This window comes from Hypomesus nipponensis, chromosome 23 (genome assembly GCF_054491055.1).
Source record: "Hypomesus nipponensis isolate SF chromosome 23, ASM5449105v1, whole genome shotgun sequence".
Taxonomy (NCBI): domain Eukaryota; kingdom Metazoa; phylum Chordata; class Actinopteri; order Osmeriformes; family Osmeridae; genus Hypomesus; species Hypomesus nipponensis.
In genome coordinates, this window is record NC_140383.1 from 7,841,577 (window position 1) to 7,863,251 (window position 21,675).

The 21,675-nt window shown below is 46.5% G+C and overlaps 1 protein-coding gene across 2 annotated transcripts in view; it reads right to left on the minus strand.

Annotated features, from left to right (window-relative positions):
- Positions 1-262: 262 nt before the first annotated feature.
- LOC146234056 (semaphorin-3D) overlaps positions 263-21,675 on the minus strand; it is a 31,704-nt gene continuing 10,291 nt past the window's right edge. The window contains exons 2-19 of one of the 2 annotated variants that reach the window (XM_084688712.1): positions 21,473-21,536; positions 18,543-18,781; positions 9,492-9,655; positions 9,266-9,328; positions 8,838-8,957; positions 8,415-8,502; positions 8,172-8,300; positions 7,902-8,044; positions 7,664-7,778; positions 7,340-7,409; positions 6,726-6,870; positions 5,687-5,909; positions 4,950-5,038; positions 3,452-3,493; positions 3,153-3,310; positions 2,590-2,654; positions 2,210-2,343; positions 263-2,024 (exon numbers count right to left, since the gene is read on the minus strand). In XM_084688712.1, coding sequence (XP_084544838.1) covers positions 1,563-2,024; positions 2,210-2,343; positions 2,590-2,654; positions 3,153-3,310; positions 3,452-3,493; positions 4,950-5,038; positions 5,687-5,909; positions 6,726-6,870; positions 7,340-7,409; positions 7,664-7,778; positions 7,902-8,044; positions 8,172-8,300; positions 8,415-8,502; positions 8,838-8,957; positions 9,266-9,328; positions 9,492-9,655; positions 18,543-18,696 — 2,364 coding nt within the window. In that variant the 5' untranslated portion in view covers positions 18,697-18,781; positions 21,473-21,536 and the 3' untranslated portion in view covers positions 263-1,562. The remainder of the gene's footprint in view (positions 2,025-2,209; positions 2,344-2,589; positions 2,655-3,152; positions 3,311-3,451; positions 3,494-4,949; positions 5,039-5,686; positions 5,910-6,725; positions 6,871-7,339; positions 7,410-7,663; positions 7,779-7,901; positions 8,045-8,171; positions 8,301-8,414; positions 8,503-8,837; positions 8,958-9,265; positions 9,329-9,491; positions 9,656-18,542; positions 18,782-21,472; positions 21,537-21,675) is intronic. The other variant, XM_084688711.1, reaches the window with a different exon arrangement.

Sequence of the window (21,675 nt, forward strand, 5' to 3'; positions counted from 1 at the left end):
TGTGTCCACTACATCAGACACAAGCATATGTAAATTAAAGGTGGGACATTATGTCATTCCCACACAATAGTGAAAAGGCTTCCCTACACGCTCCAAACATTTTATGTTATTGACTTTATAGACACTGTAACTACTTTACCTTCCTTAACTGTGACAATGTCTCCATCTAGAGGCTCAAGGAGGCTGTCTCAGGTATGTTGGACCTTGAACCTTGAGAAAAATGAAGGCACATAAGTCACAACTTTATAATGATGTACTGGGGTATTGGTCAACATAAAATTTATTAAGAAAAAAAGAACTATTTAAGAATGAATGCTGAATGCTGAATGAATGCTGAAGTTCAGATTTTCCCCTGGTTGATGTGAGCCTCAGAAACATAAATAAAGCAAATCCCAACCTCAAATCTCAGAACACCATCATTGCCCAAGGTATGATGTGAGCACTGATTGATTCCAATGTCTTGCACCAAGACTAATACTAATTGACAGCATCATCAATATTAGTAGGTTTCACACAGTTGGATGGTCCAGTCCATTTCACTGAATATCACTCAAGACATTCTAACATTATGTATTTTATGTAGTGAACTATGATTAAGCATAAATAGGTACCAACTGGGCCAACTGAATGGGATACATAAATGTAGTAAAAAATACTGCTGTACACTGAAAGTAACACTAGATGGTGCTGCTAGATTAGTTACATTACATGCCTTTACATGCCTTTCAAAACAGATTTGGGTGATCGCCTCTGTACAGACAATGACGTGAATTTGATCAAACTGTTAAGCAAAAGATCAGCTGAAGTATTACTAATATGGAATGAAAATGGTAAAGATCACATTATTTAAATATTTATGAATCTTGACAGAGATTCACAAATAATTGGGCATATCAAATTGTCTCACAAGAAGTTATTTGCGGGATGATTTCAACATTATTTATTACAGTTTCTCCCTCGACACATACTTTGTGAGCCTGATGGCTAGATCAAGCAGAAGTGTCTGGTGATGACAAATGCAAACATGAGCTGCAAATCTTACACAGGTTTTTTGTCACATAGGAGAAACACTCTTAAGACACGTTTTTGTGCCAAGGAGGAAGTAAAATATTTCAGGGACATCCTTGGTTGTATAACGGTGGTGTAACACATCCTGTATGAGCCCTGTAGTTCACTGCCACCTGTGGGGGATGTAGTTCAGACAGGAACAACCTCACTGTCCCCTTCACACACAAGAGCTTATGTTTAAGAAACGCATTGAGAAAGGTCTATCAAAAATAGATCTCTATTGGGTAACATGAAAACTCATTACATAATTGATATTATCAATATTTTTTTTTCATATCTGTTGAAGGTCCATTCCATGTGCAGAGCCAACTAACACTAATATACATACCCCCTTTCTTCAACAGAAAGTTTCCTAAACCACTTTTCCTAGAACTGAAGGCTATACGATCCCATTCATATAGTTTGTACCCCAAAGTCTCTGTCCCTTAACTCCTTAGAACTGAAGACTACATAACCATCCTCCCCAAAGTATCTCTGCCCTCCCATCTCAGGCATCACTGAGATGGGTTGTCATAGGGAGGGTTGTCATAGGGAGGGTTGTCACGGGGAGGGTTGTGTCTTCGTACGCGGGCCTTGCGGCTCTCCACCGACTGCTTCCACTTGAGCGTGCGGAGCTTCTGCTGTCTCCGCTTCTCCCTGTACCACAGCTGCTCGCAGTACTCATCTACGCTCAGCCCCGCGGCGCCCTCCAGCTGCAGCTCCTTGTAGTTCCTCTGAAGGAGTTGGGAACGGAGTCCCTCGGCGTGCCTGTCTGCCAGAGCTCTTCCGGGGCCCCTCCCTGGGCCTGGGCTGGTCAGGTGGTGTCTGGGGATGACCTGGAGACTGTATCGAGCCAACACCTTGGAGTAGGAGTGCTCCTGGCCCACGCAGGTGTACAGGCCAGCATCCTGCAGCTCGAGCCCCTGGACTAACAGGCCTCGTTTCAGACGCACCAGACGCTCCTCACTCTGAAGCAGCTGGGACACAAAGAGGGGGGATGGTTTATTCTAGAAACCATCTCATCCACGACATACACACACCTAGTCACACCCTTTATTGCACACTAAAGCAGTCCTCTCCACGACACTAACCTAGCCAAGTGTCAATCATTCTGTGTTCATCCATTCATATGGGACGTTTTTGGAGGTTGTTCCTCTTTTACCTCTTTGCTGGTTTGGGCCTGGGGCTGCTGCAGCGTCCACCTCATGGAGGTCTGCTGAGAGTGGGCCACACACTCCAGGAAGGTGGAGTTACTCTCCACCCCGTAGATTACCTTCACCTCCACAGACTCGGAACCTACAGAGAAAGGTGTAGGGTTCAAGCTTGGCCACCAGAGAGCGCTTTCACCAACGGGAATACAATCCCTCATGTTTCTCACTTGACACTGGAGGTGTAAACCGAGTTTGTGAAATTTAAGGCTCTCCTACGTCGGAGATAAGTTATATGTGGTGCTAAGTCACTTCCAGGGACTGTTCAGAGCCAGTCGCTGACAGAAGCACATCTGAACAGGCTGTAAGTACAGGACAGTGCAATAATACTGACCATCTCCTATGTCATGGCACTGGCTCCATGGGTCTCCGTACTTGACATCCTGTCTGCGAGCGCGTCTGAGGGACACCAGAGAGAGTGCAGGGTTCAAGATCTCACTGCGGTCAGAACTATCCGACAGCCTTGATGCACTCGTCAGTATAATCTGGGGTTGGCTTTAGATAAACCCTGTAGCTCACTCGACTTGACAACGACTGTTTTTCCTCAGGCATGGTGTCTTGTCTGCATACTGCAGAGCCTCCCTAGTTCCTAGGCCTCTGTGCTATATCACTGGCTCTTCAGGGGGTTTAGTGGTGAGTTATGGTTAAGCACTTTGTGACACAAACGCTATTAAAGGGAGGATACGGATTAAATCTTTTGATAATGGAAACAATGATTTCACCCCTGAAAGATCCCTTAAGACCTAAAGATTTAGTCAGAACAAAAAACATACTGCATGCGTTAAATTCAAGTTGGAAAAAAAAGTCCTTAAAAACTCAACAGCATAAGACAACGGCATTGTATTACAGGAATAAAACCAAATGCAGTTTGCGGTATAGAGTGCTTGGTGGAACTACCGTTTGTTTGTGTGGAAGTATCTGCTGCAGGTTTGCCCATCCCAGGCACAGTAGGGGTCTCTGGCCAGACAGCAGTCAGCACAGTCCCTTCCATGCAGCTCACATCGCTGCAAGGCCAGCTGAACCACCCCACCATCGCCACTCACATACAACTGTTGCTGCAGACACACATGCCATAGATCAGATCATCTACACAGCCCAGATACCTACAGTCGAGGTAAAGTCCTAACTGCTTTGTGACCTGTTTAACCCGATGAAGACCACCCATAGGTAGTGGCCAGTTGGGCATGTAAACTTACCCGCTTGGTAGAAAGCTTCATACTTAGGATGGGGGTAGGGCTCTGTAGGAGAAGAACAGTATCAATCTAGTTAATGGACAGAACGCCACAAAGAGCATTCTAAACAATATGGACTATAGGAGATGAGGTGGGCATTGTGGGTAGGCATGCTTTGGTGAAGAGAAACCAAAGGCCTCTCCAAAGGAGAGAGTTACACCATTTTCCAGCTCACTGAGTCATTTCGGCACTATGACATTGTGAACCAATGGTCCCTGACCACTCTAAATGACTGGTTCTATTCAACAAGGCTCTTAGGCGGCTGCGGACGATTAGCCAGCTATCATATGTCTCCTCACAGCCCAGCTATACACTCTCCTCTGGAGAGGGCCACGGCCTGCTGCTGGCCTTCCTGTGGCTTTTACTTACAGCCAGTCTCCCTGCTAGCCTCTCTCTCTCTCTCTCTCTCTCTCTCTCTGTCTCTGTCTCTGTCTCTGTCTCTCTCTCTCTCTGTCTCTCTCTCTCTCTCTCTCTGTCTCTCTCTCTCTCTGTCTCTCTCTCTCTCTCTCTCTCTCTCTCTCTCTCTCTCTCTCTCTCTCTCTCTCTCTCTCTCTCTCTCTCTCTCTCTCTCTCTCTCTCTCTCTCTCTCTCTCTCTCTCTCTCTCTCTCTCTCTCTCTCTCTCATCCTTCCAAGTGTACAGAGCCTCTATCTACGCCTGCCTCTTCTCTCTCAGTCCCTCACCCTCCCAGAGAGGGTGCTGTCACTGCAGCTTGACCTCTGGGTCTCCCTACAGGGAAACACATTACTACCCTCATATCTGAGTATTAACCCCGGCCAAGAGCCTGCCAAGGACTCCCCAGGCTCTCTCTCTCTCTCCCACGATGAACATACACTTTCGAGAGATCTGGAGTAGAAAAGGGAGCTGTGATACTGCATCGTCACTGTGTGACCCCAGGAAACTCCTATGACTACGCCTATTGTACACAATATTCCCTGGTAAGATTGAATCCGTTTTATCAATCTACTACGCTTCATTGTAGCTAGGAAGTGAGACTGCAGCTATGCGGTGCATGGAGTTAGGCTGACACACGTAGATAAAGCCTGGCACACTGATACTAATCTTCACTTTGTTTCAAGGGACGGTCGAAAATGGGTTAGTTCCGCTTTTAATTCCAAACATAAACAAATGTACAAAGCCATGTTGCCATTCCACACTCTTCCTCTTGTCCGAGGCTGTTGGCCTACAGAATTGAGAGAGCCCTGGGAAATATGTGCCCTATCTCTTTTTCTTCTTCCACGTGTCTATTTTTGTAAAGCAATGCTGTCGTGGAAACAACAGTGGATGCCTCAGACAGAGGGACGCATAGCTGTGGGTCAACAGATGGACCTCAGAAACACTGGGAGGAATGCTCATCTTCAGAAGTGTCCTGTAGCTCAACCATTTGACCTTATTTGTCCTGGAGACTGGTAAGCCAGAGTCTGGGAATGGCAAGCTGTGACTAATCCTGTCCTGCTTCTCACCTGGAACACTGTGAGTTCCTCGAGGATGATCTCGTCGGTTCCCAAGTCCTCTTTAGGAATGGACACCACCTTCAGCACCTTACCGTCATCTGCAAGAGACAACAGCAACATTGTAAAAGTGAAGGTGGTTTGTTGAAGACATTCTGTGGAGGTCTCCTGGTAACCAACCATCAATAGGTCCGGTGTAAGGGTAGATTTGACCAGGATTTATGTGGCACCCTGCATAGTGGAGGTACCAGCTGCTACCCTCTGTGTTGCCCTCACAATCAGGTCCCTTGACCCCGGACCCAGCTCTCTGACTGGGATGTGTCCTCAACACACAGCCCAGGCATGTCTGTTTGCATGGAGCTGAATTTCTGTCTTTAAATGATTCACTCAGAAAGGCCAGAGTTCAGACACACACACACACTCACACATTGAGTCAATAAGACTTGAAGGTTTCCTAATGTCACGATAGTCTCAGGGAGATGGTAAGGAAGGTTGTCGTGGGAACCCTTGTGTATCTGCATATTCTAGGGATTTGGTTGGTCAGCGTTCCGTTACCTCCCTGGAACTTGGACTTGGATTTCAAGAGCCACTTCCCGAAATGTCTGTGGCCTCTTTCGTCACCTCCCTCTCCAAGATGAGGGAGAGTTTCAAAGAAAAATGAACTTTGAACATGAGCACAATCCCCCCCCCCCCCCCCCCAAACCACCTCTGTTCCATTCCACACCCCACCCTGGTTCTGTCCTACTGACCCGTGCCGAGGTGGAGTACATCGTATTGTCCGTCCTCGGCCTCCACCCGGTCCACCACCACCCTCCTCAGGGTGTGGGCCTGGTTGACCCTGGTGAAGGCAGGCCGGCGGCCCATGGGCAGGATGGGCTCCCACATGAGCTGGTGGCCACGCACGAAGCTGACCACGTCATCAGGGAAGTCCCGCGTGGACTTGTGGAGAGGGTCATACGTCTCACTGGGACACTGGGGGGTGAAGGGGGTGGGGGGGAGAGACAAGGACCCATTCAGAATGTTTATTGTAGGTAATCCTCAATTATGTCTGATTTAACTCCCTATAGATTGACAAAGAGCCACACACACAAAAAGAGCGCGATTGTTTATTGAGACTCTTACGGCCGCCATTTCCGAGTATGTTTCCTCTAAAATGTGGCAGCCATTAGAGGGTGTGTTTGCAGTGACTCTGATCGGGGGTTAAAACCACAGCAGCCATGTGAAAATGGTTTCGTTTTCATCTTAATTGTACCTCAACCCTGACGTGTCTGACCCCAGCTGTAATCAACCACATCACTGCGACCACTCGGCGGCCTGCAGTATTCCCCTGCTGAGGCTCTACAATAACACTGCGCACACACACAGCACTGAAGCACAGGGTCTCACTGACGTTTTCTAAAACGTCCCGGGAGATCTCAGAGCCTGTATGCATTCAGAAATACCAGTGGCAACATTCAACCAGCTTTATCAGCTTGCTTTAATCAACACACACAGAGCTGCTTGTCTTCCAGTCTTCCAGCCTGCCTGCCAGCCTGCCTGCCTGCCTGCCTGCCTGCCTGCCTGCCCATCTGTCTGTTTGCTCTGTATGACTACCTGTGGGATATTTTGACAGCTTTTTTTATTGATTACTTTTTTGCACCCCAATTATACAGACTTGCAATGTGTCTTTCTGAAGCACTTTATCGTTCTCTCTTTCCGTCTGTGTCTTTTCCCACTGATCTATCTGACCTCCTCTCTGGCCATCTCGTTAGGTCAACACTCATCCTGACAGGTGGATGCAGTACGTACTGTTCCAGGTCGCGGATAGGGGATCCTCCCCTTGTACTCCACCCAGCGGTAGTCAGGGCCCTCCTTGTGGGCGAAGGGGCCATTAAAGGCTGCTCTGATGGAAGCCATGGAGTAAACACAGACAGCCGAGCCCCTAAATACAGAGCTAGGGGTGGAGGAGGGGACAGGAGAGGTGAGGAGAGGGATAAGGGGTAGAGAGGGGTGAAAGGGAGTGAATGGGGGTGAAAGGGAAGACAGAGGGGAGAAGGGAGAGTGGAAGGGGGAGGAGGGGCAAGAAAGAGGAGAAAGAACGGCAGGAAGTGAGCCTTTTCCAGTGTCCTTGTTACAATAATATAACCACCCAAGCCTTCTCAACTTTGACCCCTGTATAACCACTAGGCCTCTGGAGTTTTGGCCGGGAGTGTGCATGTCCTCTACTGAATGTTTTTCTTAGGAAGAGGGGAACATCCTTTCAAGATACTGTTGTCTTTCAGGGTGTGTCTGGCATGTCATGAGTTATACATTTGCACATAAAAGTGTCACTATTTGTCTTTTTTCCTATTTCTAGGTTTTGAATCATTAGCAATCATCAACTTTCCTCCTGGTCACCACTTCATCATTTAAATGTACTGTACCTGGATGTGGAGAAAACACCATAGATGATTGGATTCTGTGGGTCCTTAGTCTCCAGAACAAATATGTCCTCTGGAAAGACACAGAAGGGAAACCATATCAGAAACTTTACAAATAATTGTAAATTTGAGGTTCTACACAGAAGCAACACTATATTCCTTCAGTGAAACAAATGCTGGCAAAATCATTCAAAAGTATTACGACAAAACAAGGAGATTCACAGTTATATTGCTCCTTTACATGATCTGAAACCACCTTCTGACAGAGCAAAAACGGAACCACTCCCAGCGTGATGTGAGAGATGTGTAGCAGAACAGAGTGGTTACCAAGCTCGTTGAACTGCGTGTCCAGTCCTCCAGGCCCGGGGACAGAGCAGACCAGACGGGCCTTCAGGAAGGTGCTCCAGCGGTTTATCAGGCTCCTCTTACCACCCACATCATTCTGTTCAGCCACAAGAACACGAGTTATCATTGTTTGAATCTTCAACTATTTCATTGGGACATTGACAGTGTATGGCAGAGTGTATTTAGATGCTGTCGGTGTACAATACACAAGGTGGTTCACCTTGCAAACCCGAGCCACTCGGCTGTAAACACGCTTGTCCCACTGGCCAGACTCCACAGCCGTCTCCTTGAAGAAGAAGTAAACCTTGTCATCGTCTGCGCTGTGGGTGTCCGGGATTGAAAAGGAGCCCACAAACTCTGGTTCTGGAGACAAGCAGCATTCACACTGAGTCTAGGACTGCCACTGAAACACCAATCATTTCAGTTTTCACATCAAGGTACTGAATGTGCTGCGATGAGCTCATGTAGCCACGTTTCCTGTGTGGCTCACCGTTGAGCCAGTGGTCCTGATATGCCTCCGTCCGCAGGTAGTGCTGGTTATTACCCTGGACAGATGTGCGGAAGATGGCGGCATTGGTACCCATGAAGTCCACCGATGTGCCTGCATACAGATCGCCATCTGGCAGGAAGGAAAGGGGCCTCAGAAAAACATACCAAGTTGCGCTATACAACACAGAAACAGGTATGTGTTGTATTTGTATTATTTGGAGCCACCCAGTGTGGGGAGACTGACCTGTGAGGCGGGCAGTGAAGGGCTCTCTGGGGCTGAAGGGACACTTGCCCCTCCCTGACTCCACTGCATGGGTCAGGAGATGGAACTCCTGGAAGAGAGGGATGAAAACAGGGATAACAATAAAGGGATTAGGGATTTAGATCTCTGCAACAGCTGGAATCCATTCCTCTAATTGGATTTGCTATGGCTTGGTTTTCATTAAGTTACATATAAAGCTCCAGGACATGTCTTCTCTCCTCGCACAGCGTCCTGTGGATCCATCAAAGCGCACCCAAGAAACAGACGACAGCGAGGCGAATGGAGTCGAATCCTCCATCTTAATCCCAACCCCGTGGCTCAAACCCTTGTTCACTCGTTCTAACCCCCTACAGGGAGAGCTTTGGCCTCTCAGCCCCTGTCTGCTCATCAGGGCTGGCCCCTCACCTCCGTGTTGTGCCCCAGATGGATGAAGGTGCATTGTGGGTGGTAGGCACCGGTCCCACAGGCGTACACATGAGTCTTGTTAAAGGGCTGCAACAGACGCACGTAGTTGGCACAGTCCGTCTGAAAACAAAACAAAGGTCAATTAGACAAATCATTGAAAACAAGAGGACCAACCAAGGGCCCAATCGGTTACTTACTACTGCATCTGTCTTTTGACTTAGATAGTGATAGTCCTGCTTTTACAAAGGGAATTATATCCAGATCATACCATTTTACTCCGGGGTCTCCTAAACCAAGAGCATGTCCTAACAAGGCTACATAGAAACAAGGACTGTCTCTATCTGAGCCAGGGAATGTACTTCAGTGACCACCTCAGCTGTGTGGGAAGACATCTTGTTTGTTTGTCCTGGCTTTGACTTGTTGCTTACCAATAGGTTCTTCCCTGCCAGTCTGCAGTGCTCAATGTGCTCCCTAGCAGCTGGCCAATAGATCTGGAGGAAAAAAAGAGCATAGAAAGAGCCAGAGCCAGAGAGAAAAAAGGGAGAAAGGAGAAAGGTTAGCATAGCATAGGTTAGCATCGTGGCGAACCACATCAATGTGAAGTGATGGCAATGTGTAGTGTATCTGTGTATTTGTGAATGGATAGCAGCGTACCGTGCGTGTGGGCTTTTCCAGGTTGTCTGATTGGAGCAGGTAGATGTGGTCCCGCCCTCCCAGCAGCAGTGTACCACGATCCTCATCCAACAGCAGGGCTTGGTAGCCCCCGCTCACACCCCCATCCCAGAACAGCGCTGAACTGTTCCTCTCACGACGCAGCTCTGAAACAGAGAGGGGGAGGGCGGGGCGTGTACTGCTCATTAGGATTCCTCTGGTATCATCATAATCAACAGTTTTGGAAAGGAAAGAAAAAGGTGCATTGGACTCTTATTTTTTGCAGAGCTGTATATCTGGACACCTCGTCAGCTTTCTGGACACTGGCCATTCATTTGATACAATATCTGGACGAAATGGCAGCCTTCTGGACACAGGCCATTCGTTTGATCTTATACCTGGAGAAGAATTTTCAGCCTACTTGAAAAATGTTTTGGTAAGACGATGAGCTGGCATTCACACAAGGTCAGAGGTTCAAATATACCTCCATCCATCTTTTTTAGTTTTTTGGATTCTGACAGAAATACTGGTTTCTGGTCTTCTGGTCAATCCTCTGGTTGTCAAACATACCAATGATTCATCTGTAGTATTTATTTATATCATGACACTCAGATTATCTGTTTAGCAACTGTAAGCCACATATTTTTGCCATTTTGAGGAGGAATCTGCCATTGTGCTTGCAGCTATTTTTACATTTTGTAAATTTCAAGAGCTCAGATAAGCAGATTGAACTGAGCCTGGTTTTAACCCATGTGTCCCCAGCTAATCCTTTCCATGTATAGTTTCCCACTGATTATATCAGTATATCTACACATGTTCACATCACAGATCTGGTTTCAATTACCTAACCATGAAATCATTGTTATATCAATAGCTGCATCTTCGACATTAATATGGCTCTGAAATTATGCTGAAAAGTAGTATTTCCTGATTACACGCTGTTTTGTACATATTCCAAGTAACAATAACAGTAGTATATACCGGAGGCCATGGTACTTGTCATCTTTTAAAATGGACAAAATCACTTGTGTGCCATACCCAACCCTATTCCCATGTCCTGAACACACACACATGCACACACACACATGCACACACACACATGCACACTATTCTGTTATTTTTCACATATATCAAGGATCAGACTGTCCAGATATGGGAAGGTCAGAGGAACGACTAAGAGCCTGATGGTATAATAGTGTATGGTGTTATACAGGTTAACATCTTCCCAGCACATAAAACCCAGGAGTGTAGGACGGTGTTCATGTTCACAGGTCGTAACGAATGGGCAGTAACACAGACCAGATTGGGAAATGCGTGAGATGCAAGTTATCTGTGGATATTTCTGGATGTCTTCTACATGGCATCATTCTGGAGAATCCGGACAGAGTAGTCAGATGTGTGGCGATGCGCGTGACATTGTCAAGTTGAGATTTATAGTCATATACACCCTCATTGGAGGATACCTCAACTTGAAATGAATACCAATTTCATAAGTCATTACTTAATGTTGGACTACTACATAAGTTTCCTGTTGTCCGTCCAAGCGTTATTTCTCTTGGCAGTTGATTGACCTGCACATAAATCAGAATGGACATAATGCAGTGAGTCTAAATTGTCCTTTTCCTCTAAATATGCCCTGATTGCCTTGATTGGCCAATACCCTTGAGCGAGATCTTTTGATTGGGTTGGTTACAGCCCACAGCCACAGTTTTCTGCACCCTGGTTTCAGAGTTCAGAGGTCACCTGGTCAAGACAACCTAATTAGTTCTGGCTATACAGAGAAGCACTGTTTGATTAAGCCTCCTGGACTGACCTCTGCCCCCCAGGAACCCTCTACACAGATACGCAAATGCCCATACACACACACTCACACACATACACACACTCACACAGACACACAAGTGCACACACAAAGGGCTTTGTGGAGTACCGCCAATCTGAAATCTGAACTGAATTTAACAAATTCCGGATCCAAAGTCCATTGTTTGGATTAGTTTCCCTGAGAAACTGTTGAATAAGTGCTGGTTGTATGGCAAGCTGTGTGTGTCTGTGACGTGTCATAATGACAAACATTTGTTTAACGTCTCACGGCAAGGTACAATAGATTAAATGCAGGAAAGTATTGGGTATCTGCCCAACACCTGCAAGGAATACTTTTAAGATGATGAACGATGGGTGGTGGCCAGATGTGACTGAACTGAACTGAACTGATTATCGATAAACAAGTGGTTGGAAAAACTGTTCAAGCCAAGTCTGCTACCACATTTAAGACAAAGGGTCGTGACGTGCACACACACACACACACATGCTTCAGGAATGACTGGGCAGAAGAGGTGGGGAGGTTTGATCTGTAACTTGTTGTCTTTCAGATGGAAGACGTTTCGCATGCCATCAAAACATCTGGAATAACAATGATGTTGGAACGACAGGCAGCCTGACTTTCTTACATGTACGTCAAGCAGCCCCCGCTCCTCCTACAGTAACAGAGCAGGCTCTCATCACACTAACAGGCTCACGGTTCAAGTCCAAGATGCTTCAACTCGTGCATTCAAAGGACTTCTGACATCTTAAAAAAGGGACAAATTGTGAGCTCAATGACAGAACACCATGGTAATGTATCCAAAGTTATATGCACACTGGAGAACAGAAATGTGCCTTTTGCTTCATACAACAACAGGTAGCATAGGAGCCAAGGTTTTTGGGTCAGCTGGATAATACCAGACACACTTGTCAATGAAGGATTGCCAGATTGCCAGACGCACGCTAAGAGTCAGAGAGGCCTTGGGGGGATATCATCTTAAAGTGTTCATGGTTGGTCTACAGTGGAATAGCTGCCATAGAAAGAATGATAGAAACCAAACACAGTAAATGTTCTATGTACCCAGTAGTGTATGAGGAGTTTACATGGACCGTCCAGGATAGGGATCAGTTGTGGATTATCAAACTTCACGCTAAGATTCTTCCAGAACAGTCGTAATGATTGGAAAAAATCAAGGTACTTTTGAACAGTACTGAAACCAACCGTTTTGTTAATGGTTATGTTTATCTTAATGCATCAAATCAAATGTATTTGTATAGCCCTTTTTACATGCAAGCATGTCACAGAGGGCTTCACATACGCCCATAGAACTGCCCCTCAACCAACCTAAACCCTCAAGGCATCCAACTAATCACCATAGACTAGTGCTAGATTTCAAGACATCCACCATGCACCCAGATCTTCACAAGGTTGGGAAAATAACTAACCAACTGTTTCAAGCCTTTGATCAGTGAGCTGCATGAAATCAATACTCCTGTCTACGTTACCAGAAGTAAGATGTTGACCTGGTGTAGACAGAGAGGAGGAGAGAGAGAAAGAATGAGAGCGAACGGAATGACACATATTTCCCCTTCAGCTCTTTAACCAAACTCTGCTGTTTGTTTTCTTAGTGAAGTCAGGTAGCCTGGGTATCTCCTTTCTGTTTATCTCAGTGACAGGGCGGGTCTGTGGCTGATGTCAGTTTGTTTTCCAGTGGTGTTCTGTGTGGTTGAGATCTAAGGTTCTGTGTTCTGCGGTGGAAAATGGTTTTCGTTCCAAGCTACTCAGGTTACTACCGTCTCTATCAAGCTGTCTGTCAGCCTTTCTGACTGCCTCTCTTTTCTGGATTTTGATTAATCCACAGAGATTCAATCCTATTATCCAGACTGGGATTTTCAACAGAGTGATTCTCTAATGTAATCTAATAGAGAAAATTAAAACCACCTCACCTCTACCAGTTCTTCTATCTTGGTCCAGATTGTGCCTAACTAACCAGCTCCTGGATGACACCACAACAGGTCTGGCCCTGTTCTGTACCCTCACCACAGCCCCCCTGTCTGCTGAAACTGCCCAAACGGCCCTTTGAAGTGAAGACGAGTCTAAAGCATACACTCCCCATCTTCTCTACCTTCAGGGGTCAGAGGCCCAGCCTCACCCCAGCTTCTACAGTCATGCTAAGAGGAGACAAGAGAGACAAAAGGACAGAGGATAGACAAACAGATCCCTGTCTGTCTTTCGGCTTCTCTCTCTCCCTCTCTCTCTCTCTCTCTCTCTCTCTCTCTCTCTCTCTCTCTCTCTCTCTCTCTCTCTCTCTCTCTCTCTCTCTCTCTCTCTCTCTCTCTCTCTCTCTCTCTCTCTCTCTCTCTCTCTCTCTCTCTCTCCTTCTCTCACCCTCTCCTTCTCTCACCCTCTCATCCTCTCTCTTCCCATCCTCTCTCTTTCTCTATGCTCCAGTTCAAATTAAAGAGTGAAAGACTTGCTGAAATTTAATGGGCTCTGCACTGCATAAAATCAGTCTGGCCTTCATTACTGCATGTTGCCGTGCAAACGTTAATCAAGAAGACAGGACCACACAGCTTGAAGCACGCAGCCTCATTCAGCATGTCAGTTCCAAAAGGTAGTCAATAGTGTGTGACAGAGGGAGACACACAAAGAGATCAGCTCACTGTGAACGCTGCTGTACGAGGGACTGAAACACTCGTTTCCCAAACAGGGTGCTTCTCCTTCTGTTAAATAAATGACAATGACAATATCCACAGCGGGGCGAGCTCTAAACCCTGCATACCTGAGGACTGAGGTGGTGTTAAGAAACAGACAGGCAGAGACAGGGAAGGATGGAGGGAGGGAGAGAGAGATAAAGAGAGAGAGATAAAGAGAGAGAGATAAAGAGAGAGAGATAAAGAGAGAGAGATAAAGAGAGAGAGATAGAGAGACAGACAGACAGAGAGAGAGAGCGAGAGAGAGCGAGAGAGAGCGAGAGAGAGAGAGAGAGAGAGAGAGAGAGAGAGAGAGAGAGAGAGAGAGAGAGAGAGAGAGAGAGAGAGCGGCAAAGAAAACAGAGTGATGACATCTCCTTGAAGGTCAGTACATGACCCCCGGCCCCTTCTGCTAGAAGACAACGTCCCCCTCTTGTCTACAGACTGCCCCACTAATCTCCTCAATGTTTTGTTTGAATCTCTGCCATCGCTCCCTTCTCTGAGCGTGGAATCCTTCAAACCTTCTGTACTTATAACCTCAGGAGATTTGAAAATAAATTAAAAGGTGACTTTAATAGGCTTTGATAGGCTTCGATAGCCTTTGATGCCGTTCCAACTTGTGAAAATGTGTCTTTTTTCTCGATGATAAAAGACCGGATAGATACGTTTAATACAAATGACCACTATAGCTTTGACTAAAGCCCCAAAGTCAAGGTTTATGAGAACGCCCCTGTACAGAGGATATTCACAGATGGTCCTCTCAGTGCCCCACTCTGTCTCTCACTTTGCACGCACACACGTACATTCACACACGCACCGCTGACTACAAAGGCACTACTTGATACAAAGTGTTTACATGTGTTTGTAAAGCTCTCTTGTTGACTGCCAATATCTAAGACACAATGGTATTATAATGTTTATCTTCTCTAAAACAATAGCTGCTTGGCAGTCGAGCACCACGATACTTATCAACACACAAGATCCCAGCTCTGATTGGTCCCCAGGGAGCTGCTGAACATAGTGCCCATCTGATTGGTAGAGCTCTCAGACTTCCATTCTTCTGTGATTTCCCATCACATGAATACCTGGCTTACAGACAAACATCAAGCTTCAAAGTTTTTAATTGAGATCAAAATGCTGGACATGGCAAGTCAGACTGTCTAATACTGTGGCTACACAAATGTTCAGGCAAAAACTTTAAGGACCCTTCCTGGACATCCCAGTCATACCTAGTAAACTGATAACACAAATAAACAAGTGGCTCGCAGTGGCTTATATAATGTAGCAACATCAAGTGTGTGTGTGTGTGTGTGAGAGCGAGAGACAGAGAGAGAGAGAGAGAGCGAGAGAGAGAGAGAGAGAGAGAGAGAGAGAGAGAGAGAGAAAGAGAGAGAGAAAAGTGAGTCGCTAAGTCCTTGAGATGGCTGATATGTCCAGTTAATCATGACATTCTTCAAATCTTTCCTTTTGTCGTGTTCCTAATCCTCAGTTTCCTCTCGAGTCTCAGTCCTGCTACTGCTCATCCCCCATCTATCACACACACACTGTACACAACTGTGCTGTGCTGCGCACACACACTGTACACAACTGTAGTGCACAGACACCAGCTCTCCCAATGTCAGGCTGGTGTTTCAGGATATCCATGTGTGAAGGGCCTGAGATCCCCCAGAGATGAAAGCTGTGGCTGAAATGACCCGCTGTTCTGCTTTACTTACTCTGACAGACTTGAGCTGCTTCACCTTCACTGTTTACTAAACACTGTAGCACTTCAACCCCGAGAGAGGGAGGGAGACAGAGCGAGGGCGAGGGAGACAGCGACAGACGCGGACAGGCAGCGAGTGTATGTTTGTGTTAGAGAATGAGTGTGTGTGGTTAATTGCTTGAGTGCCCTTGTAATGGTGCTGAAACCCCCATCACCTCACACCATCACGCACACATGCACACAACTCCCCATTTATCCACTCCCCACATCCACCCCACACCCCTGACCGTGGTAGTACAAGGCCCAAGAGAGAGAGAGAGACCGGGCCTCCTGACCTCTGTGTGCTGAGTAGACCCAGATCCTCTCTGTAAACCAGCAACAGCCAGACCTCACAGATACACTATCACTTACACATCAGCCCTTATCTGCTGGACAGTGAAAGGGCTTCCATCGTCTATCATTGATCACTGTCAGCAACAGCTACACTCCTGAAGCCGCTGTGAGGAATGCACACACAGGCAAACACACACGCAGGCACACACACACACACACAGGCACATTCGTACACAAACAAACACATACACACACACACACACCAGCATCAACCCCAGGACACCCAGGCCTAATTAACAGCATTCTTCCCCACGGCCTTCCAGTTCTGTTTTCCATCCAGGCCTGACGGCTTCATTAACCCCTACCAAGACTCTCTCTCTCTCCGTGTCATCCCCTCGCTCCTGTCCTCCCCACCTCGTTACCACAGAGACACCCAGGTCACCCAGCCAGGGGTCACTGCATGACACCGCAGGGCACAGGCCACGCCCCCTCGGCAGACGCCGTCCCCTGACACGGGTCACATTCCAGAAACTTCTGATCTCCCACACTTGAGAGAACTCACAGAAACGACAGTCAAACAGAAGTGCAACAGTATAACCAGTTCCTTCTGATACCCAGAGCATGTGGAGTCTCTCCCGGTGGCAATATAGTCTGACATGAGTGAGGGAGTAGGCTAAGTGACCGAGGTGTTATCAGTATGGCGTAGGACTGTCTGTGGAGGTGCAGCTGTCCAAATGATAGTTGGGAGTGTGAAGTTCCCATCGCACAGCCCAGAGACATGAAGTCATTCTGTTTACCTTGGGTCGGATCCATCCCTCTGTCAGACCTTCCTCGTCAGACAGTCAGACAGCAGCCCATGGAGAAGCCGCTGGGGTGTAGGAGTGTCAATGTCTGTCGGCGCAGCTTTGACTGAAAGGTTAACTAAGCAATAATAGAGGAAGTCGGAGATTTTCAAGAACAATCAAACCATCTGTCCTAATAATCCTGTGTCTGTAACACAGCTGTAAGACAACTGACACGCATACATGAAGCATGCAGGGAAACACTCTGCACTATCTAGTCAGTTCTGTCCTCCAAACAAATCCGGAGCCAAAATATTCAGTTTGGAAAGACTTGGAAAGAATAATGAATTGTCTGTGGCAGCACATGGAAATCAAATGTTCTGTACATGACTAAACCACTGACACTAATCTGAAGTGTCACTCCCTATCTCTGATAACTATCCTCAAACCAGACGGTATTTCACACAGCCAAGTCTAGCTACCATTCCATGCTTGTTCATCCACTCTGCATCATAAATTGTCCCTGCTGTATCTAGACTGTGAAGTATGATGTATGAGTATGAGTACCTACAAGGAAAACAAGCTTCTCCCTCACCTCCCCCGGCCTTCCCTCACCTCCCCTCCCCATCTCTCCTCTAATGAGTAACGTCTGCGTCGGAAAGAGGGCTAGCCGTTGAGTGGTTTGTCCTCCCCACAGCACAACCGCAATTCCATAGATGCAGCAAAGCCAGGAGATGATGGTCATGTTTGGCTCTGTTAATATATTATTAGCACGCTGAGAGATAATGGAGAGCAGACTGACGATTACCGGAACTAAACACACACACACACTAAGGTGTATCCCCGGGCCCAGTATGCGTACATCCCGATTCACCCCAGAAACTGACCTCAGGAATCCAGCGGAGACCGCCCTTCCTCTCAGGAAGACATGGAGGAGGAGCATGCAGACAGAGTGTAGTCCCCTGAACTCAACCGGGTAGTCATGTGGTTATTGGGTGGGGGTGTATGTGAGTGTGCGCGCGTGTGTGTAGTTGTTCATCTGTCTTTGTGTCTATCTGTTCATCTGCTGGTCTGACTGTCAATCAGTCTGTTTGTTTGTGTTTGAGTCTTTGGCAGATGATGTTCATCTTAATCACTCATAAGGTCATGCTGAGCCACTGGTTTCCTGTGGTGGGTATCCCTACCCTACAGCTACTGTCTGGCTGTCTGGCCCATAAAAGGTTAATAGGCCCTGACACAGACCCTACAGCTACATGCATTCTGAGAAGGGCACCAACCAGAGGACTAGCTCACCTCAGGATCATTGTGGGGGGATTTGGATCCCTCCAGCATTTGTGTAAAATGTTCGGCATTTGGAAAGTGAGATTGCAGTGACTATGGACACAGACATGACTTCACAAAGCGGTCGTCACGGTTACTTCATAGGTTCAATGGTTTTCACCAATGTCAAACGTTAATGTAAGCCCCTTAGACACATTACTATACAGACTGGTTAGCACTTTTAACTAACTTTACGCGTAACAACTTCTAAGGCTTCTTTTTGTTAGGTTGTTAAGTTCCAGTGGTTAATGCCAGGTAATGATTCCTTAAGTCCATCCATTTCTATTTAATATTACCATTCACGGTCACTAGGAACTTCACTTTGATAGCCGGTCAACTTTTGTTGACCGCGAGCTTGTGACTATTAGCATGGAGACACTGTGATGGTGGATGGCGCAGTAGCTCAGCTCGTGTCTACAGTACCTGCATGTGAGAGCTGCAGGCGGGGGCCAGGCTGCGTCCAGGCTGCTGCGGAGGAGAAGGAGGAGGCTGCAGGCTGCAGCCACTGCAGCTGGAGGAGCACAGCGAGCAGCACAGAGGCAGAGGCCCAGCCGGGGCTCCGTGGCGCTGCAGTCATCTTATCACAGGTCCTCTGCTCCTGGGTAGAAAGCGGTCGCTCTTACGGCCGCCACAGGCTGGTCCACACGGCAGCCAAGGGCTCACTGGGAGGAGGGAGGCAGACAAGAAGACAGAACAGGGAAATGAAAGAGAAAGAATGACAGAGAAAAAAGAAAGCATAAGAGAGTTGTATTCAAAATATCAATAATTTTGAGAGTATAAATACTGATTTAAATTACCTACAGGTTTCCTGACATCCTTACACTGTACATGTGTCCAAATCAACGCCAAATGTGATTTATTCTCTTGAGGCTCACCATAAAAATGTTTATTAGTTATAGTACCTCCCTGGCATTCAGTGGTAAATGTAAGTCTATTCCATAACAAGGCCTCAGGTGAGCTCATAAATCAGCAAAAAAATGAAATAGGACCAGAAACAGAATACTCTGTAAGATGGATGGATTCATATTCAGTCATGCTATTACAATGGGGATTGTACACCTGAATAAATCTTTAGTCCCCGGAATGGAGTACAGTCATGTACAGTAGATGGCCAACTAACATACAAATATATTAGTAAGAAAAATACCTGCATTGCTTCATAGAGCGTGGAGGCCTGTAATGTGTCATATTGCATGAGATTAAATGGACAGGGAACTTAGGGGATGTGAAATCCATCTATTTGACAAGAGGGCGAGCTTTGGTAAGATCATTTACCATTTATGGTCATAGCTTGACTAGGAGGACGTATGTACATAAGTGCTGAGGCGACAGACCGAAGACAAACCGGCCTTTCCCCTTCATCCGTCAAGAAGGAAGCTTTGTCTCAACAAGTCCGTTGACGTGGGTTATGTTGTCTAAATAAAGACGGCAGTGCAGTGAACTCATCCTCCCTGTCGCCAATGTTCGTGGCATCTAGGTTTAGATTGATGGATACACACGTCCCAAGGTACAGCACACACACTCAGGTCAATGGTGTTTATGGAAGCACTTAAGTGGTGGCATGCAACAGAGGACATTTTTAGATACGAGGGTCAGAAAGAGTGTGTTTGTTTATGTGAGCGACTCGGTTTCAACCCAGGACACTTGACTGGGGTAAGGCTTGGGCTTTAGCTTAGGGAGCTAACCAAATTATCTAGGTCTCAGGCACAGAACCAGAACCATAACCTCTCCCTGCTCCTCATCTTTGTCCTTCCGTCACCACAGCCACGTGACAGCCGGCTCTGAAATGACACCGATGTCCTCATTATAAGGGCTTGGGATTGCATCACCACTGCAGAGCTCAGCCATCCTCAAGACAGAGACTTGAAATGGCCAGCGGTGTTAGGGAACTGGTGGGGTGCATGACCTTTGCCAGACTCATTTCAGATCATGGAGGGGGGGGGGGGGGTGTTCAGGCCGGGGGGTTGATGTGGGTTATTGTTTAGAGGGCCGTTCCCATGGCTAATCAGCTAACCCATCTTTATTTTCTCTTCCTCCAGAGAGGGGGTTAAACAATAGGTAAACACTCTGCACCCTTCTCAGCTCTTTGGACTGGATGTATAGGGGATGTAAACTGTTGTGGCACTGTCACAAGTGAAAACAATTATATTCAAAGTATACTTGCAATGAATAAGTAGAAACATAAAAGGCAATTATTCAAGTTGTTAATACGTATTTGCATATATAAGTCTGTATATTTTAATTACACTTGTCATTCATTACATTTCAATTAGATTTAAGTATACTCTTACACATATTTGAATAGAATAAAGACTGTATTCTTGCTACCTACTATATTCTCTCAAACATAATCCCCAAATGGGCCCTTAGTCCCATAGAGAGTGAAGGTCTTTGTAAGGCACTTCCATGGAGTTTGTTTCTCTCCAGCTGTGTGGTGGGTTCCCATAGTGAAGTGTTTGAATGGCATAGTGCGGTGTTTGTAAGTGGTGGTGCTATGAAACAGCCTGGAGAGAGTGTCAACAATGCTGGCGGAGGATTGTAGATCAGATGTAAAAGCAAGTCAACAACAACTTTCCTATTGCCCAAGGAAGTTCGATGTTGTTTTTACGTAAGGTTTGGGATTAATCTGCCTTTCCAATACAGGCATCACTGGAAGCAGAGAGGGCACTTAGTGATTTGACCCAGATCTAGTACTTTCATTTTGAAAACTCATCGCTGGTGGAAAGGTATTTTTCCTTCATATTTATGGGGTCTACCTCAAAGAGAAATTGTGCCACGCCAAAGTCAGTAAGTGACTGCAAAATCCCACAATAAAGGGCTCAGTGATTTATCCACACGCAAGGGGACGGAGCCAAAGTGGTGTGATTGCTCAGCATCAGGAATCAGAGGAGGTGACAGCTTTACAGCCTCTCCTTGGCAACACCTTAATCCCCTCCCTGATTTACTCTCCCACCCTACCCCTCCGCCCTCTCTGTCCCTCCCTCTCTCCCTCCTTTTCCAACGGCCACTCTTTCCTTTCTATATCTACTCATGCACTCATTAACATAGATCTAGAAGCCTTCAGCAAGTTCTGTTATTCAGATCAGCTGCTTTGACGATGATGGGGTGGAGGGAAGGAGGGAACACTTTGGAGAAAAATGGACGGTTGAATTTTAGGGACTCTCCTGGGCGGGTTTGATGGCGACGGCCGGGCCACAGGTGCAAGGCTTAGGACGAGACAGGAGAATCTGGTACATGTCTACAAAAAGGCTATTCATCTTACTGAAGGAACCAAAAACAACATTCTTGCGTTATTGGCTACATGTGTGTGAGCTTTAGTGAAATGGAAATAATAATAAAAGTACAAACACAACCTCTCGGACTATTCCAAGCGTGCTCAGCGTTTTAAATGTGGCTCCTTCTGTGTTTTCGTCATCACTAACCAAACCCAGGAGAGGAAACAGAGATTTGAGTTACACATTAAAACAGGAGTTCCCATTTATGCATTGAACTTGATTGATAATGAATAAGCAAGACGTGGATTCAGTCATCATTAGGGGCTTTGAGGAGACTTCAG